This window comes from Oncorhynchus keta, chromosome 32 (genome assembly GCF_023373465.1).
Source record: "Oncorhynchus keta strain PuntledgeMale-10-30-2019 chromosome 32, Oket_V2, whole genome shotgun sequence".
Classification (NCBI taxonomy): Eukaryota; Metazoa; Chordata; class Actinopteri; order Salmoniformes; family Salmonidae; genus Oncorhynchus; species Oncorhynchus keta.
The window spans coordinates 8,735,812-8,760,843 of NC_068452.1; the positions used below are offsets into that span (position 1 = coordinate 8,735,812).

Consider the following 25,032-nt stretch of genomic DNA (forward strand, 5'->3'; position numbering starts at 1 on the left):
ATTTGTCAATGTTTTGTGACTAAATATGTGTAGCCTAACATTTGCAATATATTTCAGGATCATACTTTCATTTCATATATACATAACATTTGGGAACATAAAGGTGTTATGTATTTCATGTACATTATGGGATATTTATATTTCTGTACAAGTCGTCATAAAACAATTTGGAAATAAATCATCAAAGCACATTTTATTGGTCACATACACATTTAGTAGATGTTATTGCGGGTGTAGTGAAATGCTTGTGTTTCTAGCTCCAACAGTGCAGTATCTAACAGTTCACAACAATACATACAACGATGTAAATAAAAGAAAAACCTATGAGATGATGAGACAGCCTATAGGGAGGAAGTCAGAGTCCTGGCCGTGTGGTGCCAGGATGACAACCTCTCCCTCAACGTGATCAAGACAAAGGAGATGATTGTGGACTACAGGAAAAGGAGGACCAAGTACGCCCCCGTTCTCATCAACGGGGCTGTAGTGGAGCAGGTTGAGAGCTTCAAGTTCCTTGGTGTCCACATCACCAACAAACTATCATGGTCCTCCAGACACACCAAGACCGTCGTCGTGAAGAGGGCACGACAAAGCCTACCCCCCCCAGGAGACTGAAAAGATTTGACATGGGTCCTCAGATCCTCAAAAAGTTCTATAGCTGCACCATCGAGAACATCCTGAACGGTTGCATCACTGCCTGGTATGGCAACTGCTCGGTCTCCAACCGTAAGGCACTACAGAGGGTAGTGCAAACGGCCCAGTACATCACTGGGGCCAAGCTTCCTCCCATCCAGGACCTCTATACCCGGCGGTGTCAGAGGAAGGCCCTAAAAATTGTCAAAGACTCCAGCCACGCTAGTCATAGACTGTTCTCTCTGTTACCGCATGGCAAGTGGTACTGGAGTGTCAAGTCTAGGTCCAAAAGGATTCTTAACAGCGTCTACCCCCAAGCCATAAGACTGCTCAACAGCTAATCAAATGGCTACCCAGACTATTTGCATTGTCTCCCCACCCCCTCTTTTACACTGCTGCTACTCTCTGTTTATTATCTATGCATAGTCACTTTAACTCTACCTACATGTACATATTACCTCAATTATCTCGACTAACCTAACATTGAATCTGTACCGGTACCCCCTGTATATAGTCTCGCTATTGTTATTTTACTGCTGCTCTTTAAATATTTATTTTGTATTTTTTACAAAATACTTTTCTGAAAACTGCATTGTTGGCTTGTAAAGTAAGCATTTCACTGTAAGGTGAAACCTATTACAATTTCATACACACAAACCTAAAAGTAAAATCATGGGATTAAGGAATATATAAATATTAGGATGAGCAATTTCAGGGGCATAGACTAAAAACAGTATATACAAATGAGATGAGTAAAGCCATATGAAAACATTATTCAAATAACTAGTGTTCCATTATTAAAGTGGCCAGTGATTTCAAGTATGTACAGTACATAGACTTGAAGTCATTTACCAACCAACCCAAATTGATTATATATGTTTTGGGGTGTGTGGACCCCGCAGACCAACGGAAAACATAGCCGCATGGGTACTGAAGGATGGATGTTCATTTTGATTGACAGCATCTTTAGCCCGTAAAATAACAGGACAACCCTTGTACAATTTTATGACAAACCAATCGGATCACTCAAGGGCGTGCACATAGTCCAAATTTTACGCGGCGCCATGGGCCGAAAAACCTAGATGGAATATCCCAGTCTTAACCGGTTTCAACCGGTCTTGGGTTTGAAGCATGAGATGAAGAGCTAGCGTACAAGCTCTTTCACAGCCCTGCTATCAAATATTATATACGAATAGAACCAATAATAAATTGAAGATTATTTTAATTTGTGATTATGAACCGGAATAACGCTATACGTGTGACTCCGTAAATTGTTAGCTAGCCAAGGGAAGCTAAGTCATCATTGGCTTGTGCATTAGCAGGCTAACTTGACAACATTTCTCGCCGTCAGCAACGGTTCAATCATTGCTAAGCTACTTCTAGACTAGTCCGTGGACATTTATTTGCTATTTGGTAAATTGGTACATGTACATTATCATACTGAAACTTCGCTTCAGTGGCAGGACATACAGCTAACGACGTGCTATTAGGACATAAATAATTTGGCTAGCTAGCTAATTAGCCAGGAAGCTAGCTAGTGAATGTCAACCACACTGGAACGTGTGCCATGAGATAGCTTGACATCCAGCCAAACGACAGTTGAAAAATAAGGGCAAAAGTCTCTTCTTTTTTTTATTACAGCGGAAAGACTAAATAAGGTAAGTTTGGTAGCTAGCTGTTTAGTGGGTTGAATCTCTTGAGTTTGGGTAGTGATATAGCTAACGTTAGCCAGCTAGCTATTAGTGGCAGCTAACTAGCCTTTTAGCTATCTGGCTGATTTTATACCCAAACTAACTTGCTAGCTATAATTGTGAATATTACTTAAGTTTGTTAATACGAGTGAGTGAAGTGACATTTAATCATCTTACAGACTTAACATTAGCCAGACGTCAGTTTATGCGATAAGCTAACTAGACCTGTGTCAACTTTGAGGTCAGTTAATTTAGACGTAACCAAGTAGTATACACAATAGAGGTAACGCTAGCTAACAATAGTAAACGCTAAGTTAGCCATAAGTTAAACAGTAACGTTAGCTTGCGTTATCAACTAGCAGCACTCTTGAATCGCTGGATGGAGGGAGGGGTTGCTGTATTGCCGCGTTTACGTGCTTCCCGGAACTAGAAAACTCAGAAATGTCCGAATGACTATAACTGGTTTAAACCCGGCACGTGTTTGACTCTAACCAGTTTATAAATCGGACAATTTCGATTCTCCTGGTTCCGACGAGCACTTGAACGCGCCACAAGTACCACTTGTGGTCCATGGTGTCGCAATTTGCAAATCTATTTAAGTTTACAGGCTTGCGAGTGATGTCGCAATTTTAGTCACACTCAATATTTCGCCATTGTTGTTACGTGGGTGGGTGTAGTAATATCGGGAGTGAAAATAATATCTTTGATCAGGTTTTATTTACAGGTCTGTCTGTAGTTAATTTCTGCCATTTGTTCTCATGTTTCCCTACCCCTCCATTGTTAGAGCTCTATGCCAGCAAACATGACAATGTTGGCGGATCATGCAGCAAGACAGCTGCTAGACTTCAGTCAAAAGCTGGACATCAATCTGCTGGACAATGTAGTCAATTCCATGTACTATGACATTGGATCACAGGTGAGAGCTGCTCCTTGCCCTTCTGCTGCTCTGTCATTTGCTACATAATTAAGTCAGACTGCCATCATTTAGGCTGTTTGCAGTGACTTCAAAACCAGGGTTTTTGTTAAAATTTTTTTTTAAAAGTAGTCAGTGATTGGATCATTTCTGGATGTGTGTTCTGGCTCTCGCCCAACCTTTTGGTTCATGGGACCAGTCCTACGATCTAGAATATCTTTCCATTCTAGAAATGGTCAGGAGTTACTCAGATCCAAACTCATTGTGAAGAAGAAACTTACGTCAGTAGGTGTGGTGTAGGATTTGGCCGGAGCAAGGAGTTTAGGTAGCCAGACAATTCATTGTACCCTGTTATGACTCAAAATACAAACTTACTTTACTCCCATGTTGGTAAACATAAACAAACACTGTATAGCCTGAACATGGTTAAAACTGTAACTTTCATATCATGGAAGATCAGTCCTTGCATCCATTGCTCTCTATGAATTTGAGTGTTTACATTTCTCCATCCCTTAGTGGCAGGGTTCATGCTTTGTTTCAACTGCGGATTAGACCTTTAAAGCCACACAGATCTCAGAACAGTTTCTCTCTCCTTGTCTTCCACAGCAACGCATGGCCCAGGAGGTGCTGACCAACCTCAAGGATCACCCGGACGCATGGACACGAGTCGACACCATCCTGGAGTTTTCTCAGAACATGAAGACTAAAGTATGTGTGCCAGTGATTCATTCCTTGTGATCGGTTTACATCCTCTAACCAGGGCGAATATATAAAAGCATATCATTACAGCCAGGCATTGGCAGTCCAGTTGGATCCATAGAGATGCGTAGCTCTTGTTTATTACATTTGTTAGCTTTTGATGTATTTTATCCAATATATATCAAACATAAAATATCTCTTGTTAGTGGAAATGAGATGAAGTTGTGAGTAATATGCCTTTCCTGATAGTCTAAGCCTCTCCCTCCTCTCCATTCCAGTACTATGCACTGCAAATTCTGGAGACTGTGATCAAGACACGCTGGAAGATTCTTCCAAGAAATCAATGCGAAGGTAACACCCGCTGTATAGGTTGTTTGGAATAACACCACTATATTAGGGCCAAGCGTGAGATACAAACCTTGGGAATGAACAGTGACATTAAGATTAGGGAATAACGTGGCTAGACTACATAGCTAATGTTCCGTGTTATGCAGGCACAAACATTTGATCTTTGACAATGTTGAGTCAACCATTTCTGCATGTTTTCAGGAATAAAGAAGTATGTCGTTGGTCTGATTATCAAGACCTCATCTGATGCCGCAAATGTTGAGGTAAAGAGTCGTTCCTGTGTTTGACCCTGTTCTCGCCGCAATGTTTTCCATGTTGAAATTCTGTGCTCGTTCCCAAATTTCATCTGCATTTTTAATCTGTGTTTCAGAAAGATGGAGTGTACATTGCAAAACTTAACATGATCCTCGTACAGGTAAAAAAAAAAAAAAAAACAATTTTGTAAGAAACGCGTCTGTCCTGTCATTACAAATGGTTAAAACCGAAACAATCAAACGCAACGTGTCTCCTCTGCTTGTGTAGATCCTGAAGCAGGAGTGGCCCAAGCACTGGCCTACCTTCATCAGTGACATCGTGGGTGCCAGCCGCACCAGTGAGAGTCTGTGTCAGAACAACATGATCATCCTCAAGCTGCTCAGTGAGGAGGTCTTTGACTTCTCCAGTGGACAGATGACCCAGGTGAAGGCCAAGCACCTGAAAGACAGGTACATAACATCTCCTATCCAGCTACCTAATAACTTTAAAGTTTGTCATATGTGCAGGATACAATGTAGCCTACACGGTACAATTGAATGCTTATTTATACAATAAATTCTTTGGCTGCTTGGAGATGTATTGTATATCGCAAAGAGTCTGTTTCCCTGAGTATTGGTGGTTGGTATCATTACCAGTCTCTTCATGGCAACTGAATTGTACATTTTTTATCATCACATTATTTGAAGGCATGGGTAGATAAGATGGAATTGTACACTGACATGCTATTTAGTAATGATTTTCTTTTTCTTTCAGTATGTGCAATGAATTCTCGCAAATATTCCAGCTCTGCCAGTTTGTCATGGTAAGCAATGGCTCAGGGATTCTAAATATGATATGAAATTGACATGTTGAATACCCAACACAAGTTCAATGCAAACATTTTCTGCAGGAAAACTCCCAGAATGCCCCTCTGGTCCAAGCCACACTCGAGACTCTCCTGCGTTTCCTGAACTGGATCCCCCTGGGGTACATATTTGAGACCAAATTGATCAGCACTCTGGTGTACAAGGTAACTCAACTCCTGATGACTCACTTGCACCTGTCCCCATACTGAAAATTAGATGACTAAGTATCGGCGTATTACTATGTCTCGGTTCCATTGAAACATCTCCCTAGGCAATTTAGTGGTGTTTTTGACGTGATACAGCAATACCGGCTTGTGTAAACCTGAAACGGCAGTTGAGCTATAGGCATCCTCTCACAAAGGCGCTCTTGCATTGGTTTTGCTTGCAAGTTCGTAAGAACGGAAGAACAATATTGTAAATGTTTGAGACATTTGCACCTTGTTGCGTCGGCGACTTGGTCTGCTGCAAACATCCGTACACTTGTACCCGTGTACGGGTTGGAAATGGCAGATTTGGCCACTAATAAATGCCTAAATTGGAACGTAGTGGCTGTACAGTAACATGCTGTACATCATGTCAGAGCTCTGTAGTGGCTGAACAGGACTGTATTTTGAGAGATGAGACATGAGGATTATAATACCGCTTTGATGTCATACAAGCAAGCCAAACACTCGTCCAAATCTCAAAACTCATGTCATATACTGTGTCAAAGTTTATGATTACTGTTTGTTGTACAGTTACAATATGACATGGCGGCATACCCTGGGTTGTTCTGAACAGAATGAGCCTATGTTTGTCAATTGTGAAGAAAATTTGCAGCAGCACCTGAAAGCAGTCATGACTCCTTTCTACGTGCACCAAAATTCCGATCTGTTTCTCTGAATTGCCTTTTGAACACTTTAATATCATATTTTATAAAGACTGGTCATGTTGGCAATAGAATAAGCTTTCAAATTATGCCCACTTGACCCAGATTGCAATTTATAATTGGGTGTTATTGGATTGCATAGAACACAATAGTAATTGTGCGATGGCGGGGATGTGTTCAGGACTAAACTACAAGTGTGCTTGCTCTAGTTCCTCAACAGCACAGATAGGAGAGCAAAAAAAAGAAGCTTATAGTTGAAGACTCTTCTTTGAGAGGTGTGTGGCCACTTGGAGACACCAGTTAGTCCTCTCACTCAAATCCTTGTCATTTTTTTAGTCTTATGTTGCACCTACCCCACATGTTACTGAATGTATCCAGAGTATTTTCAGATTTCGTTATCAGCAAATGCGTCAAAGTACAGAATGTAAAATGCACATAAAATCAAGTGTAATGTTTGGATTCAGTCTTGTCAGGTGAACTGTTGTGTACTCAACTTCGGTCCAGAACTTTTTCTTATTGGGACAAGCTCAAGTAGTCCCTCCTTGTTTCGGTCAGTTTTCTTCTGATTGGTGCCTTGTGAATACGACCCTGTTGACTAACCTCTTCTTCCTCTCGTCCGTTCCCAGTTCTTGAACGTGCCCATGTTCCGCAACGTGACACTGAAGTGTCTGACGGAGATCGCCGGCGTGAGTGTCAACCAGTATGAGGAGCAGTTTGTCAACCTCTTCACGCTCACCATGGATCAGCTCAAACAGGTACACACCATGTCAGCTCAAACTGGTATGCTTAGCTCCATCTGCTGGCCAGTAAAGCCTACTGTCAAAACTCTATTGTAGCAGTGGTACCCAAATGATGGAGCAGGACAAACCGATGGGTTTCATATATTATTTTAAACAGGATACTGCAGACCCTATGTTTCAACAACGATCATATTGCAGGCATCATAAGAACTATTAAGAAGTTAGCATACATTTTTACATAAAAAAAGGTGATTTAACACTAATTGACGCATCACATAATCTGCATTTTCCCCCATCTCTCTTTGCGTGTTAGATGCTCCCCCTGAACACCAACATTCGCCTGGCATATTCCAATGGCAAGGACGACGAGCAGAACTTCATCCAGAACCTCAGCCTGTTCCTCTGCACCTTCCTGAAAGAGCATGGACAGCTCATCGAGAAGAGGCCCAACCTTAGGGAGACACTCGTGGAGGTAGCGTTAACGCCGTGAATACTGGAAAATAACAGCAGAGAGACTGTTCCTACAATGTTTTTTTGGGGAGAAATGCACGAATCAATCGCTTTCATCCATAAGTCACGTATTAACAGTTCACATACCCTCTTGTTCCTCCCCAACCTGTACTGCAGCCAGAACAATTTTACCTTTGACCTCAAATACTAAACTCGTCGAAAAAAGAAATGTCCTCTCGCGGTCAACTATTTTTTTTTTTAGCAAACTTAACATGTAAATATTTATATGAACATAAGATTCAACAACTGAGACATAAACTGCACAAGTTCCACAGACATCTGACTGGAAATGGAATAATGTGTCCCTGATCAAAGGGGGGGGTCAAAAGTAACAGTCAGTATCTGGTGTGGACACCAGCTGCATTAAGTACTGCAGTCCTCCTCGTGGACTGCACCAGATTTGTCAGTTCTTGCTGTGAGATGTTACCCCTCTCTTCCACCAAGGCACCTGCAAGTTCCCGGACATTTCTGGGTGGAATGGCCCTAGCCCTCACCCTCCAATCCAACAGGTTCCAGACGTGCTCAATGGGATTGAGATCCAGGCTCTTCGCTGGCCATGGCAGAACACTGACATTCCTGTCTTGCAGGAAATCACACACAGAACGAGCAGTATGGCTGGTGGCATTGTCATGCTGGAGGGTCATGTCAGGATGAGCCTGCAAGGGAGGGTACCACATGATGGAGGAGGATGTCTTCCCTGTAACGCACAGCGTTGAGATTGCCTGCAATGACAACAAGCTCAGTCCGATGATGCTTTGATACACCGCCCCAGACCATGACGGACCCTCCACCTCCAAATCGATCCCACTCCAGAGTACAGGCCTCGGTGTCACTCTCATTTCTTCGACGATAAACGCGAATCCGACCATCATCCCCGGTGAGACAAAACCGCCACTCGTCAGTGAAGAGCACTTTTTGCCAGTCCTGTCTGGTCCAGCGACAGTGGGTTTGTGCTCATATGCGATGTTGTTGCCTGTGATGTCTGAGGGACCTGCCTTACAACAGAACTACATGACCTCAGTCCAGCCTCTCTCCGCCTATTGCGGACAGTCTGAGCACTGATGGAGGGATAGTGCGTTCCTGGTGCAACTCGGGCAGTTGTTGCCATCCTGTAGGTGTGATGTTTGGATGTACCGATCCTGTGCAGGTGTTGGTACACGTGGTCTGCCACTGCGAGGACGATCAGTTGTCCTTCCTGTCTCCCTATAGCGTGGTTATTGCCCTGGCCACATCTGCAGTCCTCATGCCTCCTTGCAGTTTGTCTAAGACACGTTCACACAGATGAGCAGGGACCCTGGGCATAATTTCTTTTGGTGTTTTTGAGTCAGTACAAAGGCCTCTTTAGTGTCCTCAAGTTTTCATAACTGTGACCTTAATTGCCTATCGTCTGTAATCCGTTAGTCTCTTATCCACTGTTCCACAGGTGCATGTTCATTAAATGTTTATGGTTAGTTGAACCAGCATGGGAAACATGCTTTACAATGAAGATCTGTAAGATCTGTATTATCTGCATTTTATTATTATGTTTTGTTCAGTTTTTGTTGTCATTTAAGTCACGCACCATTGAAGTGGCACTAACCCCCCCCAATCCTCAACATTCTCCTTACCTTCTGTTGTCCTAATCACCCCCCTCCCAGGCTCTGCACTACATGCTGCTGGTGTCTGAGGTGGAGGAGACAGAGATCTTTAAGATCTGTCTGGAGTACTGGAATCACCTGGCGGCCGAGCTCTACAGGGAGAGCCCCTTCTCCACCTCCACCTCCCCCCTGCTTTCTGGGAGCCAGCACTTTGACGTGCCGCCACGCCGGCACCTCTACCTGCCCGTGCTCTCCAAGGTGAGGAGTAACACACAGACCGACGGGTACACACACTGTGTGACAAGATGTGTGACAATCGAACAAGGTTTCCACCACTTCAAACTGTTTCCCCCCTACTGGACACAACCCTGCTGTTCTACTGTGTTCCTGCCTCATGGTGTCTGATAGGATTACACTATTTAGATTGTCCATTAATAGTCACTGGCATGTTGTCTGCCCGGTAACACAGGTGCGTACGCTGATGGTGAGCCGAATGGCCAAACCAGAGGAAGTGCTGGTGGTGGAGAACGACCAGGGCGAGGTGGTCCGAGAGTTCATGAAGGACACAGACTCAATCAACCTCTATAAGAACATGAGAGAGACACTGGGTAAGTGCCTGGCCCAGGACAGTCTGCACATTCCACACACATATACACGTCCTCTCTCTAGTCTGTAATGTCAGTTAATCCGCAATCTTTTCCTTTCTCGACGGTATTTTCCACAATTGATCGCTCTGTCAGTGATGCACATCTCTCCCGCACACTTTTGTTCGCTGTCTATAACGTAGGGAACTATTCACATACTCCCTCTCTCTGTGATTACCATACCCCCCTCTCTCCCCCCCCAGTTTACCTGACCCATTTGGACTATGCGGACACGGAGCGCATCATGACGGAGAAGCTGCACAACCAGGTCAACGGGACAGAGTGGTCGTGGAGGAACCTGAACACGCTATGCTGGGCTATCGGCTCCATTAGCGGGGCCATGCACGAGGAGGACGAGAAGCGCTTCCTGGTCACCGTCATCAAGGTCTGTAGTAGTCTTAACGGACACAGCGCACACTCATGCACTCGCAACCACTCACATACACGCGTCGCACCTTCACAGGTAGCTACGGTCTTTAAAGGGGAAAATACACACATACAGTAGTTGCTGGTCTTGGTCATCAACTCCGTGCTCTGTTAGACCAGAAATGTTCTCCTTACTGTTCAGAAATTGAATGGCCTGCCCCTTGAGGTGTTGCAGTCCGACTGTGCATGTTGAGCCTGTGTCATGAGGGGCGGAGAGTAACAGGGCTATGTCTACGCCGAGGACTCAGAACAGTGGGTGCTTGGAGTGATTGATAGAACTGACATTTGACCCAAAAAAATAATTTAATGACACTTATGGAGAAATTACACATCCACGTCACCTGACAAGACTTCAAATGTAATTGGCCCCAACTCTGCTGCTGTAGAGTGACTGTCAGGATGTACTGAGCTGCGTTTCTGTGTTGTTGACCGACTGTCGTTTTCTCATCATGTCTCCAGGACCTGCTGGGTCTCTGTGAGCAGAAGAGGGGGAAGGACAACAAGGCCATCATCGCCTCAAACATCATGTACATCGTGGGCCAGTACCCACGCTTCCTCCGAGCCCACTGGAAGTTCCTCAAGACTGTTGTTAACAAGCTCTTTGAGTTCATGCACGGTAAGCAACTTTGTTCAGGCCATCACTTGCATATCTCAAAAAGATACAGGATACTGTTTTCAGTGTCGTTTGAAAATGGATTTCCTTGGTGTGATTTTGCATCCATGCAAAATACCAGGGCTCTGTTCATTTGGCACAAGACAGAAGTAAGCCAACTGAAACAGGGAGGGACTACCTGGACTAGTCCAATAAGAAACAGTCATTTGCGGTTTACGATTCAAAGCTTTAAAAAAAAAAGTTCTGCTACGGTATGTCCAAATGAACACATCCCAACAGTGTCTTTTATTGAACGTTTTATTTGAATGTAATTGTTCCCGGCAGAGACTCACGATGGTGTGCAGGACATGGCGTGCGACACCTTCATTAAGATCGCCCAGAAGTGCCGGCGCCACTTTGTCCAGGTGCAGGTGGGCGAGGTGATGCCCTTCATCGACGAGATCCTCAACAACATCAACACCATCATCTGTGACCTCCAGCCCCAACAGGTACACAGATACACCAAGATTAGCAGTGACACAGTTGAGCTACAGGCCTCTGAAAACAACCAAAACTAAGAGTAAAATACAGTAGTAGTTGAAGAACATTTTCAAGTAGCAACACTGGTTTTGAGTTTTCTATTGGCCAAGTTCAGGGAGCACCATGTTTCTAGTTGTCACAGCCATGTGAAATGGCTGGAGTTGTTCATATGACCATAATCAACCTCGTATCGCTTCCCCTCAGGTGCACACGTTCTACGAGGCGGTGGGCTACATGATCGGGGCCCAGACGGACCAGGCCGTGCAAGAGCACCTCATCGAGAAGTACATGCTGCTACCCAACCAGGTGTGGGACAGCATCATCCAACAGGCCACCAAGGTAAGTCACACTCCACTATGGGATTGGGTTTTGGTTACCTCTGTTTCAAAGCATTTTAAATTATATGGATGCAACACAATCAATCAAATGTATTTATATAGCCCTTCTTACATCAGCTGATCTCAAAGTGCTGTACAGAAACCCAGCCTAAAACCTCAAACAGCAAGCAATGCAGGTGTAGAAGCACGGTGGATAGGAAAACCTCCCTAGAAAGAACCTAGAGAGGAACCGGGCTATGAGGGGTGGCCAGTCCTCTTCTGGTTGGGCCTGGTGGAGATTATAACGGAACATGGCCAAGATGTTCAAATGTTCATAGATGACTAGCAGAGTGAAATAATAATCATCACAGTAGTTGTCGAGGGTGCAACAAGTCAGCACCTCGGGAGTAAATGTCAGTTGGCTTTTCATAGCCGACTATTGAGAGTATCTCCACCGCTCCTGCTGTCTCTAGAGTTGAAAACAGCATGTCTGGGACAGGTAGCACGTCCGGTGAACAGGTCAGGGTTCCATAGCCGCAGGCAGAACAGTTGAAACTGGAGCAGCAGCACGACCAGGTGGACTGGGGACAGCAAGGAGTCATCAGGCATGGTCCAAGGGCTCAGGTCCTCTGAAAGAAAGATAATTAGAGAGAGCATACTTAAATTCACACAGGACACCTTGATAAGACAGGAGAAATACTCCCGACTGACTCTAGCCCTCCGACACAAACTATTGCAGCATAAATACTGGAGGCTGAGGCAGGAGGGGTCGGGAGACACTGGCTCCCCGTCCGACGATACCCCTGGACAGGGCCAAACAGGCAGGATATAACCCCACCCACTTTGCCAAAACACAGTTCCCACACCGCTAGAGGGATATCTTCAACCACTAACCTACCATCCTGAGACAAGGCTGAGTGTAGCCCACAAAGATCTCTCCCACAACCCAAACAACACGAGGGTGTAATCCACCTTGTACCACTGTGCCATGAAGAAATGAAGAGGAACACCCACCGTCTTAGATGCCCTTGTAGTTTTATAAGCAACAAATGCTTTTTCTCCCATTTGTTGTTGTAAATAGCAACTCTCAAAGCCTCATCTTTTTACACTTGAGTAAAAAGCTATCCAGAGCGACTTACCATATGTTGTCTGAAGATGCGGTGAAAGCATTTTAACTGACTTGTTGACTCTCTCCCCCAGAATGTGGACATCCTGAAGGATGCAGAGACAGTGCGTCAGCTGGGCAGCATCCTGAAGACCAACGTGCGGGCCTGCAAGGCCGTGGGACATCCCTTCGTGGTGCAGCTGGGACGCATCTACCTGGACATGCTCAATGTCTACAAGTGTCTGAGTGAGAACATCTCCTCTGCCATCCAGACCAACGGTGAGACTTGTGTGCCTAGTCGTCTGTCTCTGGTCTATCTGATCTGTGTGCCCGAGGTGCTTGTTTGTCTTGGTGTGTGGGTCTGTCACTCTAGTATGCCTGAGGCACTTGCTTGTCAAAGTGTGTGTGTGCTTAACTGTCTGTCTGCGGCATCAGTCACAGAACTATAAGTCCAGTCAAACGTTGCGTTCAAGACAGCTGGGAACTCTGGAAAATTACGATGTCAAATCATGCCGTCAGTGATATTCAGGTTGGAAAGTCGGGGCTGGGTGACCATTCACAACGATTTTTCTCATTTGTCTTGAACGCACTGAAGTTCTCAGTTGTTTTGAACGTGGCATAATAATGTTTCTTAAGCGTCACTGAGCTCTCCAATGCTAACGCCATGCTACCACACTAATCCCTATGCTAGCTAACTAATGCTCTATTGTCCTGCAAGGAGAGATGGTGACCAAGCAGCCCCTGATCCGGAGCATGAGGACGGTGAAGAGAGAAACGCTCAAGCTGATCTCAGGTTGGGTCAGCCGCTCCAACGACCCACAAATGGCGAGTCTGTCCTGTCTTAATCAAATCTAGAGCCACAGTCTGTAGGGAATGGTATAGACCAGTGGTTATTCTATAGATCCTCTCAGAAGGCCGTAATTGTAGATACGAATTTGTTGTTAACTGACTTCCCTTGTTAAATAAACAGTAAATCTAATGGTGGGATCAGAGCGGGCGTCTTTCAGACCATAGATGGCCTGTCTAAACCACACCATAGAGAAACGGGAGGCAGAAAGACAACCAGAAAGATCAAACTCGCTGTCTGGACTAGCTTGCACTCCACACAGCCCCAACCTTATCCAGAGGCATCATGCCCATTGAAACAATTTCATCCACTTACAGGTTGAAAAAGCAGAGTATAGCTCACATCACAGACAAAGATATAGCATTTGCCTGTCAGTTCCTCCAAAATAACTATGGTGCCAATGAATTGAACCACCACTATCCCCCAGTGGAGCCCCAAGCCCTCAGTTATCTGACAGTTTGCTTTGTTAGATTCGATGTCCTTTTATTAACTGGTCACGTTCTACCACGTTCCGTGGTTCTTCAGGTGGGGGAGAACTTTGTCCCGCCCCTGCTGGAGGCCGTACTCATCGACTACCAGCGCAACGTCCCCGCCGCCAGAGAGCCTGAGGTGCTCAGCACCATGGCAACCATCGTCAATAAACTGGGTGGACACATTACCGGGGAGATCCCGAAGATCTTCGACGCAGTCTTCGAGTGCACTTTGAACATGATCAATAAAGTATGTTTCATAGTATTATAGCACGATACTAAAAATGTGGTAATCTATTAATTAGTTTATATGCTTAGCTGGCCTGAGTGGCCCTTAGACTGTACATGATGTCAAAGGAACATTAACAGAAATTTAGAGTTGGTGTGCAGCCATGTCAAATTCAGTGCTTCCTCCACAATGGACCGCACTGGCCAAAATGGCTGCCACAGTGAACCTGTAGTTCATGGGCCCCACATCCCTTTTGCGTGGGTGTTGGGGATAAATTTGTACTACAGACAATCGGTCAAGTCTTTACAATGCATGGTTGTGCAGGATTGTTGAACACAGGATACTTTTTGTAATTGTTTATGTGAACAAAAACTGTATGACTGAGATAATCCAAGCAGTCTTTATTCCTTATAGAAAGTAATTCCACTGACATTGTCCAACTTGAATTGTCCCCTTTTTCTTCCTCCAGGACTTTGAGGAGTACCCAGAGCATAGGACCCATTTCTTCTACCTCCTCCAAGCTGTGAACTCGCAGTGCTTCCCGGCCTTCCTTTCCATTCCCCCGGCCCAGTTCAAACTGGTTCTGGACTCCATTATCTGGGCTTTCAAACACACCATGAGGAATGTTGCAGACACTGGTAGGACCCTCCATATGCTTTTGCCTTACCTACCTGTTCATACATACTAGGACTTTCACGAGATTGGAACTGTTGATGAATGAGGTTGGCAAACTCCTCTGAGGTGAAATGCAGTTCACTTAACTCTATATTTCAAATATGGGCGTTTCAGACGCAGGTGAAATCTAATACTGGACTAAGGCTTTTCTTTCAATGGAGAACAGCTTTTTAGTCCAGGACTAGGCTTAATCTGAGTCTTGAGAAAATAGTCCTTTCGGTACATTGTGGAATATGCCCTGCTTATTATTGTCATCAAGCCACTCATCCCGCATCCTCTTTTTCTCCGTCTGTCTCGTTATGTCCCCCAGGTCTGCAGATTCTTTACACCCTGCTGCAGAACGTGGCCCAGGAGGAGGCTGCCGCACAGAGCTTCTACCAGACCTATTTCTGTGACATCCTCCAGCACATCTTCTCTGTCGTCACAGATACCTCGCATACAGCAGGTGAGGGGGTGGTGGGGTCGGTGGCTGGACAGTTAAATATCACCGGAAACATCTATGGTACTGTAAAAAGTGTTGGGTACAGGCGAGGAATCAGAGTCCTTGTTTTACACTAGATGGGTAGATGGTTTGATTCCTGATGGGGATATTTAACTTTGATGTCACATTGCAGCAGAGTCAAACACAGACATGGCAGATGGACACGACAATGTGCTTAAGTGCCATTGGTGAGTGCCAGACAAGCGTGGGTATAATTGATGTTATGCTTGACTTTCTGCAGGGCTAACCATGCACGCGTCCATCCTGGCCTACATGTTCAACCTGGTGGAGGAGGGTAAAATCAGCGCCTCCCTCAACCCAGCCAGCCAGAACAACCAGGGCTACGTTCAGGAGTATGTGGCCAACCTGCTCAAGACAGCCTTCCCCCATCTACAAGAGTAAGTGTGTCTGTCAGCCTGCCTATTTGCATTATTCTTAGCTGCCTTGAGGGACCCTGTCAAGTCAATTTTAAATGAAACATTTTGTTGTGCTCCACTCTGAGCACTGAAATGGGGATGTGTTAGTTGTCAGCCTTGTCAAATTCGCTGCTTCCTCTACAATGGACCGCACTGGCCCAAATGGCTGCCACAGTGAACCTGTAGTTCATGGGCCTCATCTATTTAAATTGGTGTTGGGGATACATTTGTACTACAGACAATAACTAGTTGATCTAAAGTGATCTACTTACTGTAGGTAGTTGGTACATAGGTAGGTGATTGTGTTGTAATCCTGACTCTCCTCTCCATTCCAGTGCCCAGGTGAAGGTGTTTGTAACAGGTCTATTCAGCTTGAACCAGGATATCCCTGCTTTCAAGGAGCACCTGAGGGACTTCCTGGTGCAGATCAAGGTTAGTCACTCTGGTTTTGTAGCCACACACACACACACATGGGTGCAAACGCTTAGTAACTCTCTGGCCCTCGCGTGTCTATCAGTCTGAAGTGTCAAACCACTGAAGCATGGTAGATGTACATGATATTTGTCCCTCACACTCAACTTCCTCTTTTTACTCCCTGTCCAGGAGTTTGCTGGCGAGGACACCACAGACCTGTTCCTGGAGGAGCGGGAGACGTCGCTGCGGCAGGCCCAGGAAGAGAAACACAAGCTGCAGATGTCCGTCCCCGGCATCCTCAACCCCCATGAGCTCCCCGAGGAGATGTGCGACTGAGCGCCTCCATATAGGAACGAACACCACAGTAAACATGTACAGTTTTTGAAAAAAAGAAAGCCAAGAGAAGCTGGGAGCTCCTCTTGTCAAGTGTGTGTGTGTGTGTGTGAGATTGAGAGGTGCTTTGTCGACCAAATCAATGCCAATATGTAAATGAGAATTGCGCCTATGATTCGGGCACTCACATTTTTTTGCATACGGACGCATTTTATACAGAGTCATTTGTGTAATAATATGGTATTGCTCCTTTTCCCTCCTAATTCAAGCGTTATATTTTTGGTCATCCTCTGTTTCGCCGTGCATGAAGTTGAAAGAAATAATTATTTTTAACCCTCTTTCTTTCCCTACACCCCCCACCAACACCTCTTCTATTTGTTTATATGTAAGATATGTTAAAAGCACACGTTAAAAGGTTACTTTAAAAAGCGCTGTAGTGTCAGGAAGTGCTCCAATAGAAAGAACGTGTGTTTTTTGGAGGAGCCTGCAGATGAATGTGATGGTAAATGACGCTGCTTCCTTTGTTTCTGTTTTGGCAGCAGTTTTTATGTGGCGAGTCAGGTTTTGTTTGCACCAAAAACTGACTGCTCTGACATTTGGACAAGAATGTTAGATCAAAGGAAGGTTATGTGCATATCATCCTGTTTGTAAAGCTGTCTTAGTACTATGGGAACATAAAGTTGGTTATTTTTACAAAACTGTGTATGTCCTATTCTGTGTGTGTGTTTCCTTCCATCATTGAAGGTTATTAAATCCAATATCTGAATTAGGATTTGAAACTATTAAACACTCAATGATAAATCTGCATTTTGAGAGGAAGGTTGAACGTTAAGGTTAAATTACTTAAATACTTTGGAGTAAACAAATAAAATAAAAACGATGCCATGGTATCGTGCTTCTCTGACAAATTCCCCAAATTAATAAAATGTCTGCAAAGGTGCGCTTGTCTGCTGGTGCCAATGAGGGCCATCTATAAACCTGAGCCGCAGTTCACCAGTCTATGGTCCGTGACGTGAAAGGGCACAAGCAATGAGGGAGGAGCACCCTCAAATCGAACCGTAATCTGCGTCGCTTTTTAATGTTGTCAACAAGTCAGCATTGTGACTCGTCCTGAAACAAACATTTTCCATCAAATGTATTTTTGAAATTCCAAAATAGTTCTTAATGGGAAAGCAGATAAAAAGCAATCGCTTATGCATGTGAAAACAGAATCCTAGTCATTAATGAAGGGGCCGCCTGGCACATGTCCTGTGTATCCTTCCCTCATCGGGGTAACCCGGGCCAGATAATCGAATCCCCTCAGTGGCTACTGGCTGGTGCTCTCTTGACTGTCTGCTGCTTGTGAATGAAACGCCATTTGTAAACAGTTCTTGCTGATGGTGTAACCGCGAGACTAGCGGAAAAAGACGAACAAGGTGAAAGAGACAACGGAAAGTTACGAATTATGAACATGCTGTGCCCCCACCCCTTTTCAATATGGCTGCGGTATCTACACTCTCCAGTAACGCTCCGATTGGATATTGACTCGACTGAATCTTAATGCCTCTTACTTTTTGACTTTATCAACGATATTTAGTATCAAATTCAATCTGAATCTATTACTCTCCCTTATTTTATTGAATGCATTAGCAAACCTTCACCAACCACTACGTCGGGCCTTTTCCCCCAAAACAACCAGGTGCCAACAATTCGTATCCATCAACAATTTCCAATGGTTTGACTACACTTTTCCTTTGTTATTTTCTTAATGAACGATGTGTGAAAACTGCGCCGAGCTGGTGGAGGTTTTAAATGAAAGTAAGTGAAAAAAAAATTACATGTTTTGGCCGTAGTGGTCCCCTAACGCTAGCTAACGTTAGCTAAGTCAGGCTACCTGATGGAAGCTGGACAGCTAGCTATCGTACCCGGTTCTCCACTAGCCAGACAGCTGCCAATGTAAGGCCTTGTCTTGAATTAATGATCTGAATGTAAATGGAACCTTGTCTGCAACTTTGAGGCCTGTCTCTGTCAAATCGCTGCAGGATGAAAGGGATGCCTGAGCAGATTTAACTGGCTTGTTAGCTAGACGAGATTCTGAACATAATTTAACTTAGTTAGCTAACTAATTAGATTGGGTTGATGCCATTGTATGGTAACTTGGTTAGCTAGCTAACAGTTTGGTTAACTGCCTGTATACATGTGATTTGACATGTATTTGGCCATATCAAATGTTTGCTACACATTGCATGTGCCCTTTTTATGTCCGAGACGAGAGGGGTGGAAGTGGTTATGTTGTGCAGGCGTGTTCGCTCTTTCTAGCTAGCCTGTCTGGTTGATATGTTTGTCAGTTTCACGTTGACTAACGAGTTGTCCAACGTTAACTCACTGACTAGCCAGCTAGCATCAAAACGGACTGATTAGTTTTCATGTTTGAGTTGACACAGGCGCTGTAATATAATTTTGCCAGATTTACAAGCAAATGTTTAGCATTGTCGGCTAACGTCAGCTGAGTAATATGGGGTCACTAGTTTATTTACGTAAATACATTAAGCGAGCAAGCTAGCTAGCAAGCTAGGCATGTAACATATGCCAACTATGATTCATTTTAGTTTTTGTTTGCTAGTTAACTATTATAAACTTGTTATTAATCAAAATCAAATGTGCCTTCGAATGCCATTGGATGTATTTCATAGTTTAGATTAAAATGGACAGTAACATCAGAACAGATTATTTGCTAGCTACGATGTAACGTTAGCTAACTAGGCCATATTGCTTTCATAACGGGATATGGGAGCGAATAAACAAAGGCCCATTTTTGGGGGGCTACGTCTCTTGTTTCCTCCATTGCATCTATTGCTAGTTATACGTCTATGAAATTGCAATGGTTTGTATATGTAGAGTGCACTTGTTTTGCCTAGTTAGCGAACTGAATATGGGAATGCATTGGCGATGGTAGCAAGAAGACACTGCTGACAGTCTGCCTTATGGCCTGGTGTACTGTACTTCTTGCCATATGAGTTGTTTGCCGTCAATAATATGGGATTTTTCATTTTAATCTTAATATGTTTGTTTACTAGTTAGGATGTCTTGTGAGTTTTATGTTTTACACCTATTTTTAGTCTGATATTAATGACTAAGCGTTTGATTTGGTGACTTGGACCAGAGGGGAGTAATCGTTTTTTAAATTGTCTCCATGTTTTGGGAGGACATCCAAACCCACATGGTAAAGCAGTTGTGTGTTGATTATTGCAGGACCCCTTTGAAAGGGGCATCATGATGCTGCTGCTCAAAGGTTCTTTCATCCTGCCAATACACATTTAAAATAAACTAGATGAATGGAATATAACATAACCTATCCCCTCTGCAAATCTGTTATTCAAATGAGCAACGGGTATGACATTTTAGGCGCTCATTCATTTGGTGGTTTGTAGGCAAATTACAGAAAGAGAAATGTAGCCTTACTTAAAGGTTCTATACATTTCCTTTGGCCTATAATCAGTGAACACACTGATGTATTATTAAAGTGTGTGGAGGAGTAGGCCTATGTCACTAATCTTCTAAAAGGGCCCCCTTTTGTCTTTGAGCAAAACACCCTCTCTCTGGCCCACATGTACGTCTATCAACAATAATTCTGAAATGGCTAGTAGGCCACACAGTAGTATGTTTTCACAGTAGAGCTGCTGTTTTACGTGTGACGGGGGTCATCCCTCTGTTGAGCAAAACAGAGTACACCCCTGTGTGAGTGTTTGTCGGCACCAGGCTGCCGCCAGTAGAGGTGTGAGAGTCTTGTCTGGAGCGCCAGGGTGTGAGACTGGCAGCCCCATGTGTGTGAGACTGGCAGCCCCATGTGTGTGAGACTGGCAGCCCCATGTGTGTGAGACTGGCAGCCCCATGTGTGTGAGACTGGCAGCCCCATGTGTGTGAGACTGGCAGCCCCATGTGTGTGAGACTGGCAGCCCCATGTGTGTGAGACTGGCAGCCCCATGTGTGTGAGACTGGCAGCCCCATGTGTGTGAGACTGGCAGCCCCATGGGTGCGTTCGCTAGGTGACCCCTGACCCCAAATTTGCTGTTGCGGTATGCATGAAGCCGGGAATGTTTTGTGTGTGGCTGCATGCATGCAAGGGAAGTGAGGGATTTACTGAGGGAATGAAGGGTTTCAATCTGCTATTGAATATGCTGTGCAAGTAATCCTGCAGGGTGGCAGGTAGTCTCGCTGTTAAGAGTGTTGGGCCAGTAACCAAAAGGTCGCTGGTTCGAATCCCGTGCCAGCTAGGTGAAAAATCTGTTGATTGCCCCTTGAAGAAGACGCTGCGAATTGCTCCTTTAAGTCGTTCTGGATAAGAGCGTCTGCTAAATGACTAAAATGTAACATGTGACTGCCATTGTCAATCTCCACACACCCTGCTTTAAGATGCTGTCTGGCACTGTGGCCAGCAAGGCAGAGGTTGCTCTTGAGCATAGATCTCTGGGACCAGCTTACCTTCACACCCCTAGCCTAATACTAATCCATTGATGTAAAAATACAAACTGACCCTAGATCAGCACCTAAGACAACTGACGTTACTTCCACCAACACAGGCAGTTGAGCAGAGCCCTGCTGAGAACTGCCGAGTTGTAGGTGTCTATTTTACTTCTCTAATGTTTTTGTTACAAGCTCAAAGCTTTGCTGTCAGAACAATGGCTGGGATATCCAGATCGTCTTATCTGGGAATGATCGCAATGTTTTTGGTACAGGCCTCTGAACACAATGTCATGGATTGTTTTATGAAGGGAGCTGGGAATTTTGGCTGAGTCCAGTTCAAGATTAAAAAAAAAAAAAAGAAAAGTGGTTGAAAAGGGAATGAAGGCAGACACACAGTTAGGTCAGAGTTAAGACAAGCTGCCCTGGTGAACTTTAGAACCCTGTTTGTTGTTTCTTCATCTCAAGAACAGACCCACTTACCTAGACACTAGTTCCACTTTATGTTTTCTGCTTCTCTTGGTAGCGTTTTGGCACAACTCCAATTTTCACAGTGGTTGTTATTATGCACTATGCATGATAAGAATGTGACATTGAGGCCTAGGTCAGTCGGGTATGGAAACTTTGTCACAACGTTTGCATGTAGGCTGCGCCTTTTTTAAATGACACTTCTCCCTCAAACATAACGTGCAATATTCAATGTATAGTTGATTTCATTAGCAATTTATCTTAAACTTCTAACTTTTAGTTATTAGTGAAGAAAAATAAGTAGCAGTAACTCTTCAAGTATTCCAAAACAACCACAGCTGCTCTTGTCGTGAAATAGTACTCGAAAAGCCCAACAAAAATTGGGTCTGAAGTGGCATAAAAAAAAGTCTAACATGAAGCACTCGTGTGGGTTTTTACAAGTTAAAAAGCCTTTAATATGTGGGCTAAGTCATTTTGCGTATCAGCTAACGCTTTCATCGTGGTGTCCTTTTGCTTTTCTTGTTAGTAGCCTCGGCATGTACGCCAATGGGAGGTGACAATGTGGTCCGTTTTCTCTTTTTCTGAGAGCAGAAAATAGGCTGTTGGTACAACAACAACAGATCTGTGGGTGCGGCTGAAAATGATGCGTCACAAATGCAGCCTCCCCAGTGTCACAAATGTTTTTCATTTACACCAATGACTTTGTGAAGACACAAGTGCTTTGGGTTTGCGGAAATAATATAGGCAATGATGCACTTTCCACAGACATGTTAGAGCGCTGAACTTTTGACACGGCAATAACCTTCCATTGGACATGCCTTGCCCCACACGTCGCTTACATTTTGTTTTGAGACTGTGTGTTTGTGTGTCACCAATAGGGATGTGCATGGTTTTACGAATATCTTAAAGGATGTTAGTATTTGAATACTTGTGGGAATACATTTTTGCATCAAGAAAATGTATATGCCTATTTTAACACAGGCATTTTCTAAATGTAAATATCCATGTGACATTGTTACATACAAGGTCTGTGACATTTCAAATGATTAATTTAATAAAAATCAACTGTTTTTAAGTTTTTATGACTTGCCCCATTGAAAAAGGCCGGAAGCTGTCTGGTAGCCTTCACGTGTCGCTTGTTGTTTTATGTTGGCCAATCAACGAGGCTCAATGTGTAGTGAGCGTTCACTCCACATTGAGACGGAATTAAATTACGGAAGCGAAATTATTTGGCTACAACAAGCAACCAATAGGTAGGCTTCAGTTTTATTGAATGGGGTTGTGGAGAGGGTTCTAAATGTGGTCTAAATTAGCCAAGCTACCTATAGTTTTTGTAGGCTACTCCAGTCAAGACGGACACTATTCCATGGGATGATAAATAACATTGCCTGCTACAAGTTAGCTAGTCTAGGCTGTAGCCAGGCAGCGTCTCTCTCTCTGGCCGTGTCTAGACTTGACAGTTCATGCAGATTTAGTATTCTGATATAGAGTTCTGATTTATGGAATTCCAAACATGTCATGCGCCTGCACCTACATTTAAATGTGTCTATGGTGTCCACAGTGTGTCCGGATTCCCTTTTCCAGCGCTATATTCAAATGCCAGTATGCATTCTAAAAACTGTGGACTAGGCAAAATATGATACAGCAGCAACTGATGGCAGTAGCGAACTAGTGTTGCACACGAGCCAGCTAACCTCTGTCGCTAGTCAAGAGCAAGCAACGCAAACGGGTTAGCATAACTCCAGCCCCCAAAAAATGTTTTTGTATTAGATTTATTTAATTGTTTTGATGTCTTCACTATTATTCTACAATGTAGAAAATAGTAAAAATAAAGAAAAAACCTTGAATGAGTAGGTGTTCTCAAACGTTTGACCGGGTGCCTCTCGGTCCCAAAACACACGCTTTCTGGAGACTTGTGGGAGGAGTGCTTGCTGATAACATCGCACACTGTATGCGATTTCAGTAGCCTGTTTACGTCCAGACTTAGGAGAAATTCGGCACACAATGCGTCCCTGACCATCTCCTGAAGTGGCCAGCCAGATCTGAACACCGTCAGACCGCAAAGTGGCTTTTCAATGTGATCTTCGTGTTCTGATAGCAGAAGTTGCATGTAAGTGTCAAGTGTTGACACGACCTCTGCCTGTCTGCTCGCTCCCATCTCACTGGCATTTCCAAGCAGGAGCAGCGATAGCGCGCCAGCCTCTTTTTCGCACAGCAGTGCTCAGGTTAAAAACGTTAGTATATTTCTAATATCCGGATACCGACGACAATGTCTGATACTATTCAAATAGTGAAATGTATTTCTACCCCCATTCCTAGTCACCAACACAATACAGTAGCTGACTTTATTTTTAGCCTGTTGTACAAGCCAATGCTGCTTGGGAAGGCATTTTGGTGTACCTGTTAGTGGTCGGCGATGGGGAGCCTTGCCTGGCACTGTGCTAATGTGGTGCTGAGGCACGTTTCTCACCAGAGGCTTGAGACTTCCATGGGTCAGTCTCCCATCCAGACTAGAGAGACGATCATCTCTGTTCTCCTGTTGACCAAAGGACCGTTCGCATTGAGCCTCGGGAAATATATTTTGTTGTTGTAGGAAAGCGTCTGACAACCACTATTCCTTCTTCAACAGTCTTGGATAATGCCTAAAATATTTGCATTGCAATTTCAGCTTCCTATGTGTGCAATTTTCTAGCGCGTGGCCATTATATAGGCCAGTAGCCTTTGAACAAGCAGTGTGGGTCAAGTGTCATGTCCTACACTTGCCTTTTCCATGTACATTGAACTGTACTCACCACCTTGTCTGCTCTCTCTCCCCTCCAGTATCAGATGCAGACAGCACTGAGGGCCTACAGCTGAAGAAGGAGCATGCTTTACGAGTCTTCAGCTACATCAGCTCATGGACCCAGAGGTCAGTCTCCCGCTCTCCTCTGTTCCCCACATTCATTATTCTTCCACGGATTCGTCCCAAATGGAACCCTGTTCCCTATTTAGTGCACTGCTTTGACCAGGTGCCCCTCTTTTGACCCCTATGTAGGGAAAAGGGTTTCATTTGGAACGTAGACCGTTAATATTTAAAAGGGGAAGATATCCGCTCCTGGATAACTCTGAGGTCATTATCAGCCGTGAATTCAAAATGTATTACTAGCGCCAAAGGCTAACCAATGTGTTTTAAGTGTAGCTTAGCATGTAGGCTCGCTAAGGTCACCAGAGGACAAGTAGGTCATAATAGGTTTTTCGTCTTGCTTAGTGGTGGTTGAATTGTTGTTTAGCTAGATGTGTACGTGCCTGCCTGCCTGCCTGTCTGTCTGTGTGGAGAAGAGCCTTGAGGAATTATTGACCTTTCCTAGTAGTTCTCCCACTCTCTGAGATCAGGGGGAAAAGTACTTGACTAATCAGGGAAACTTGACTGAAGGCATTCTTCTATCTACTTTTGCAATCTTCTCTTTGTGTTTCTGATTAGTGGGATCCGTCATTTGTGTTAATTGGTTGCTGTCTCATGAAAATACATTGGGGTGGGTTTCTAAAATAGGATGGTCAGTAATATAGTCAGACATGCGTT

The 25,032-nt window shown here is 44.3% G+C and overlaps 2 protein-coding genes and 3 non-coding genes across 5 annotated transcripts in view; all 5 read left to right on the forward strand.

Moving 5' to 3' along the window:
* The first annotated feature begins 1,688 nt into the window (after positions 1-1,688).
* Positions 1,689-17,263, forward strand: LOC118364996 (exportin-1). The gene is made up of 25 exons (XM_035746869.2): positions 1,689-2,288; positions 3,106-3,237; positions 3,841-3,942; positions 4,212-4,284; positions 4,483-4,544; positions 4,652-4,696; positions 4,804-4,985; positions 5,290-5,338; positions 5,426-5,545; positions 6,876-7,004; positions 7,303-7,461; positions 9,137-9,334; positions 9,546-9,684; positions 9,924-10,105; positions 10,606-10,762; positions 11,084-11,247; positions 11,483-11,617; positions 12,796-12,979; positions 13,419-13,525; positions 14,073-14,267; positions 14,716-14,884; positions 15,232-15,366; positions 15,644-15,800; positions 16,154-16,250; positions 16,422-17,263. The coding sequence occupies exons 2-25, from the start codon at positions 3,112-3,114 to the stop codon at positions 16,566-16,568; spliced, it is 3,213 nt and encodes a 1,070-aa protein (XP_035602762.1). The 5' UTR covers positions 1,689-2,288; positions 3,106-3,111; the 3' UTR covers positions 16,569-17,263.
* LOC118365822 (small nucleolar RNA SNORA17) lies at positions 10,300-10,432 on the forward strand. The gene has a single exon (XR_004821818.1). It is a non-coding gene; the product is annotated as a small nucleolar RNA SNORA17 (small nucleolar RNA).
* LOC118365815 (small nucleolar RNA SNORA5) lies at positions 14,403-14,539 on the forward strand. The gene has a single exon (XR_004821812.1). It is a non-coding gene; the product is annotated as a small nucleolar RNA SNORA5 (small nucleolar RNA).
* On the forward strand, positions 15,928-16,062 carry LOC118365816 (small nucleolar RNA SNORA5). Its single transcript, XR_004821813.1, has one exon. It is a non-coding gene; the product is annotated as a small nucleolar RNA SNORA5 (small nucleolar RNA).
* Positions 17,264-18,013: 750 nt separating the features above from the next.
* LOC118365722 (ubiquitin carboxyl-terminal hydrolase 34-like) overlaps positions 18,014-25,032 on the forward strand; it is a 60,012-nt gene continuing 52,993 nt past the window's right edge. Inside the window, 2 exon segments of the mRNA XM_052490631.1 lie at positions 18,014-18,362; positions 24,294-24,381. Of these exon segments, the coding sequence (XP_052346591.1) occupies positions 18,320-18,362; positions 24,294-24,381 (131 nt within the window). The 5' untranslated portion in view covers positions 18,014-18,319.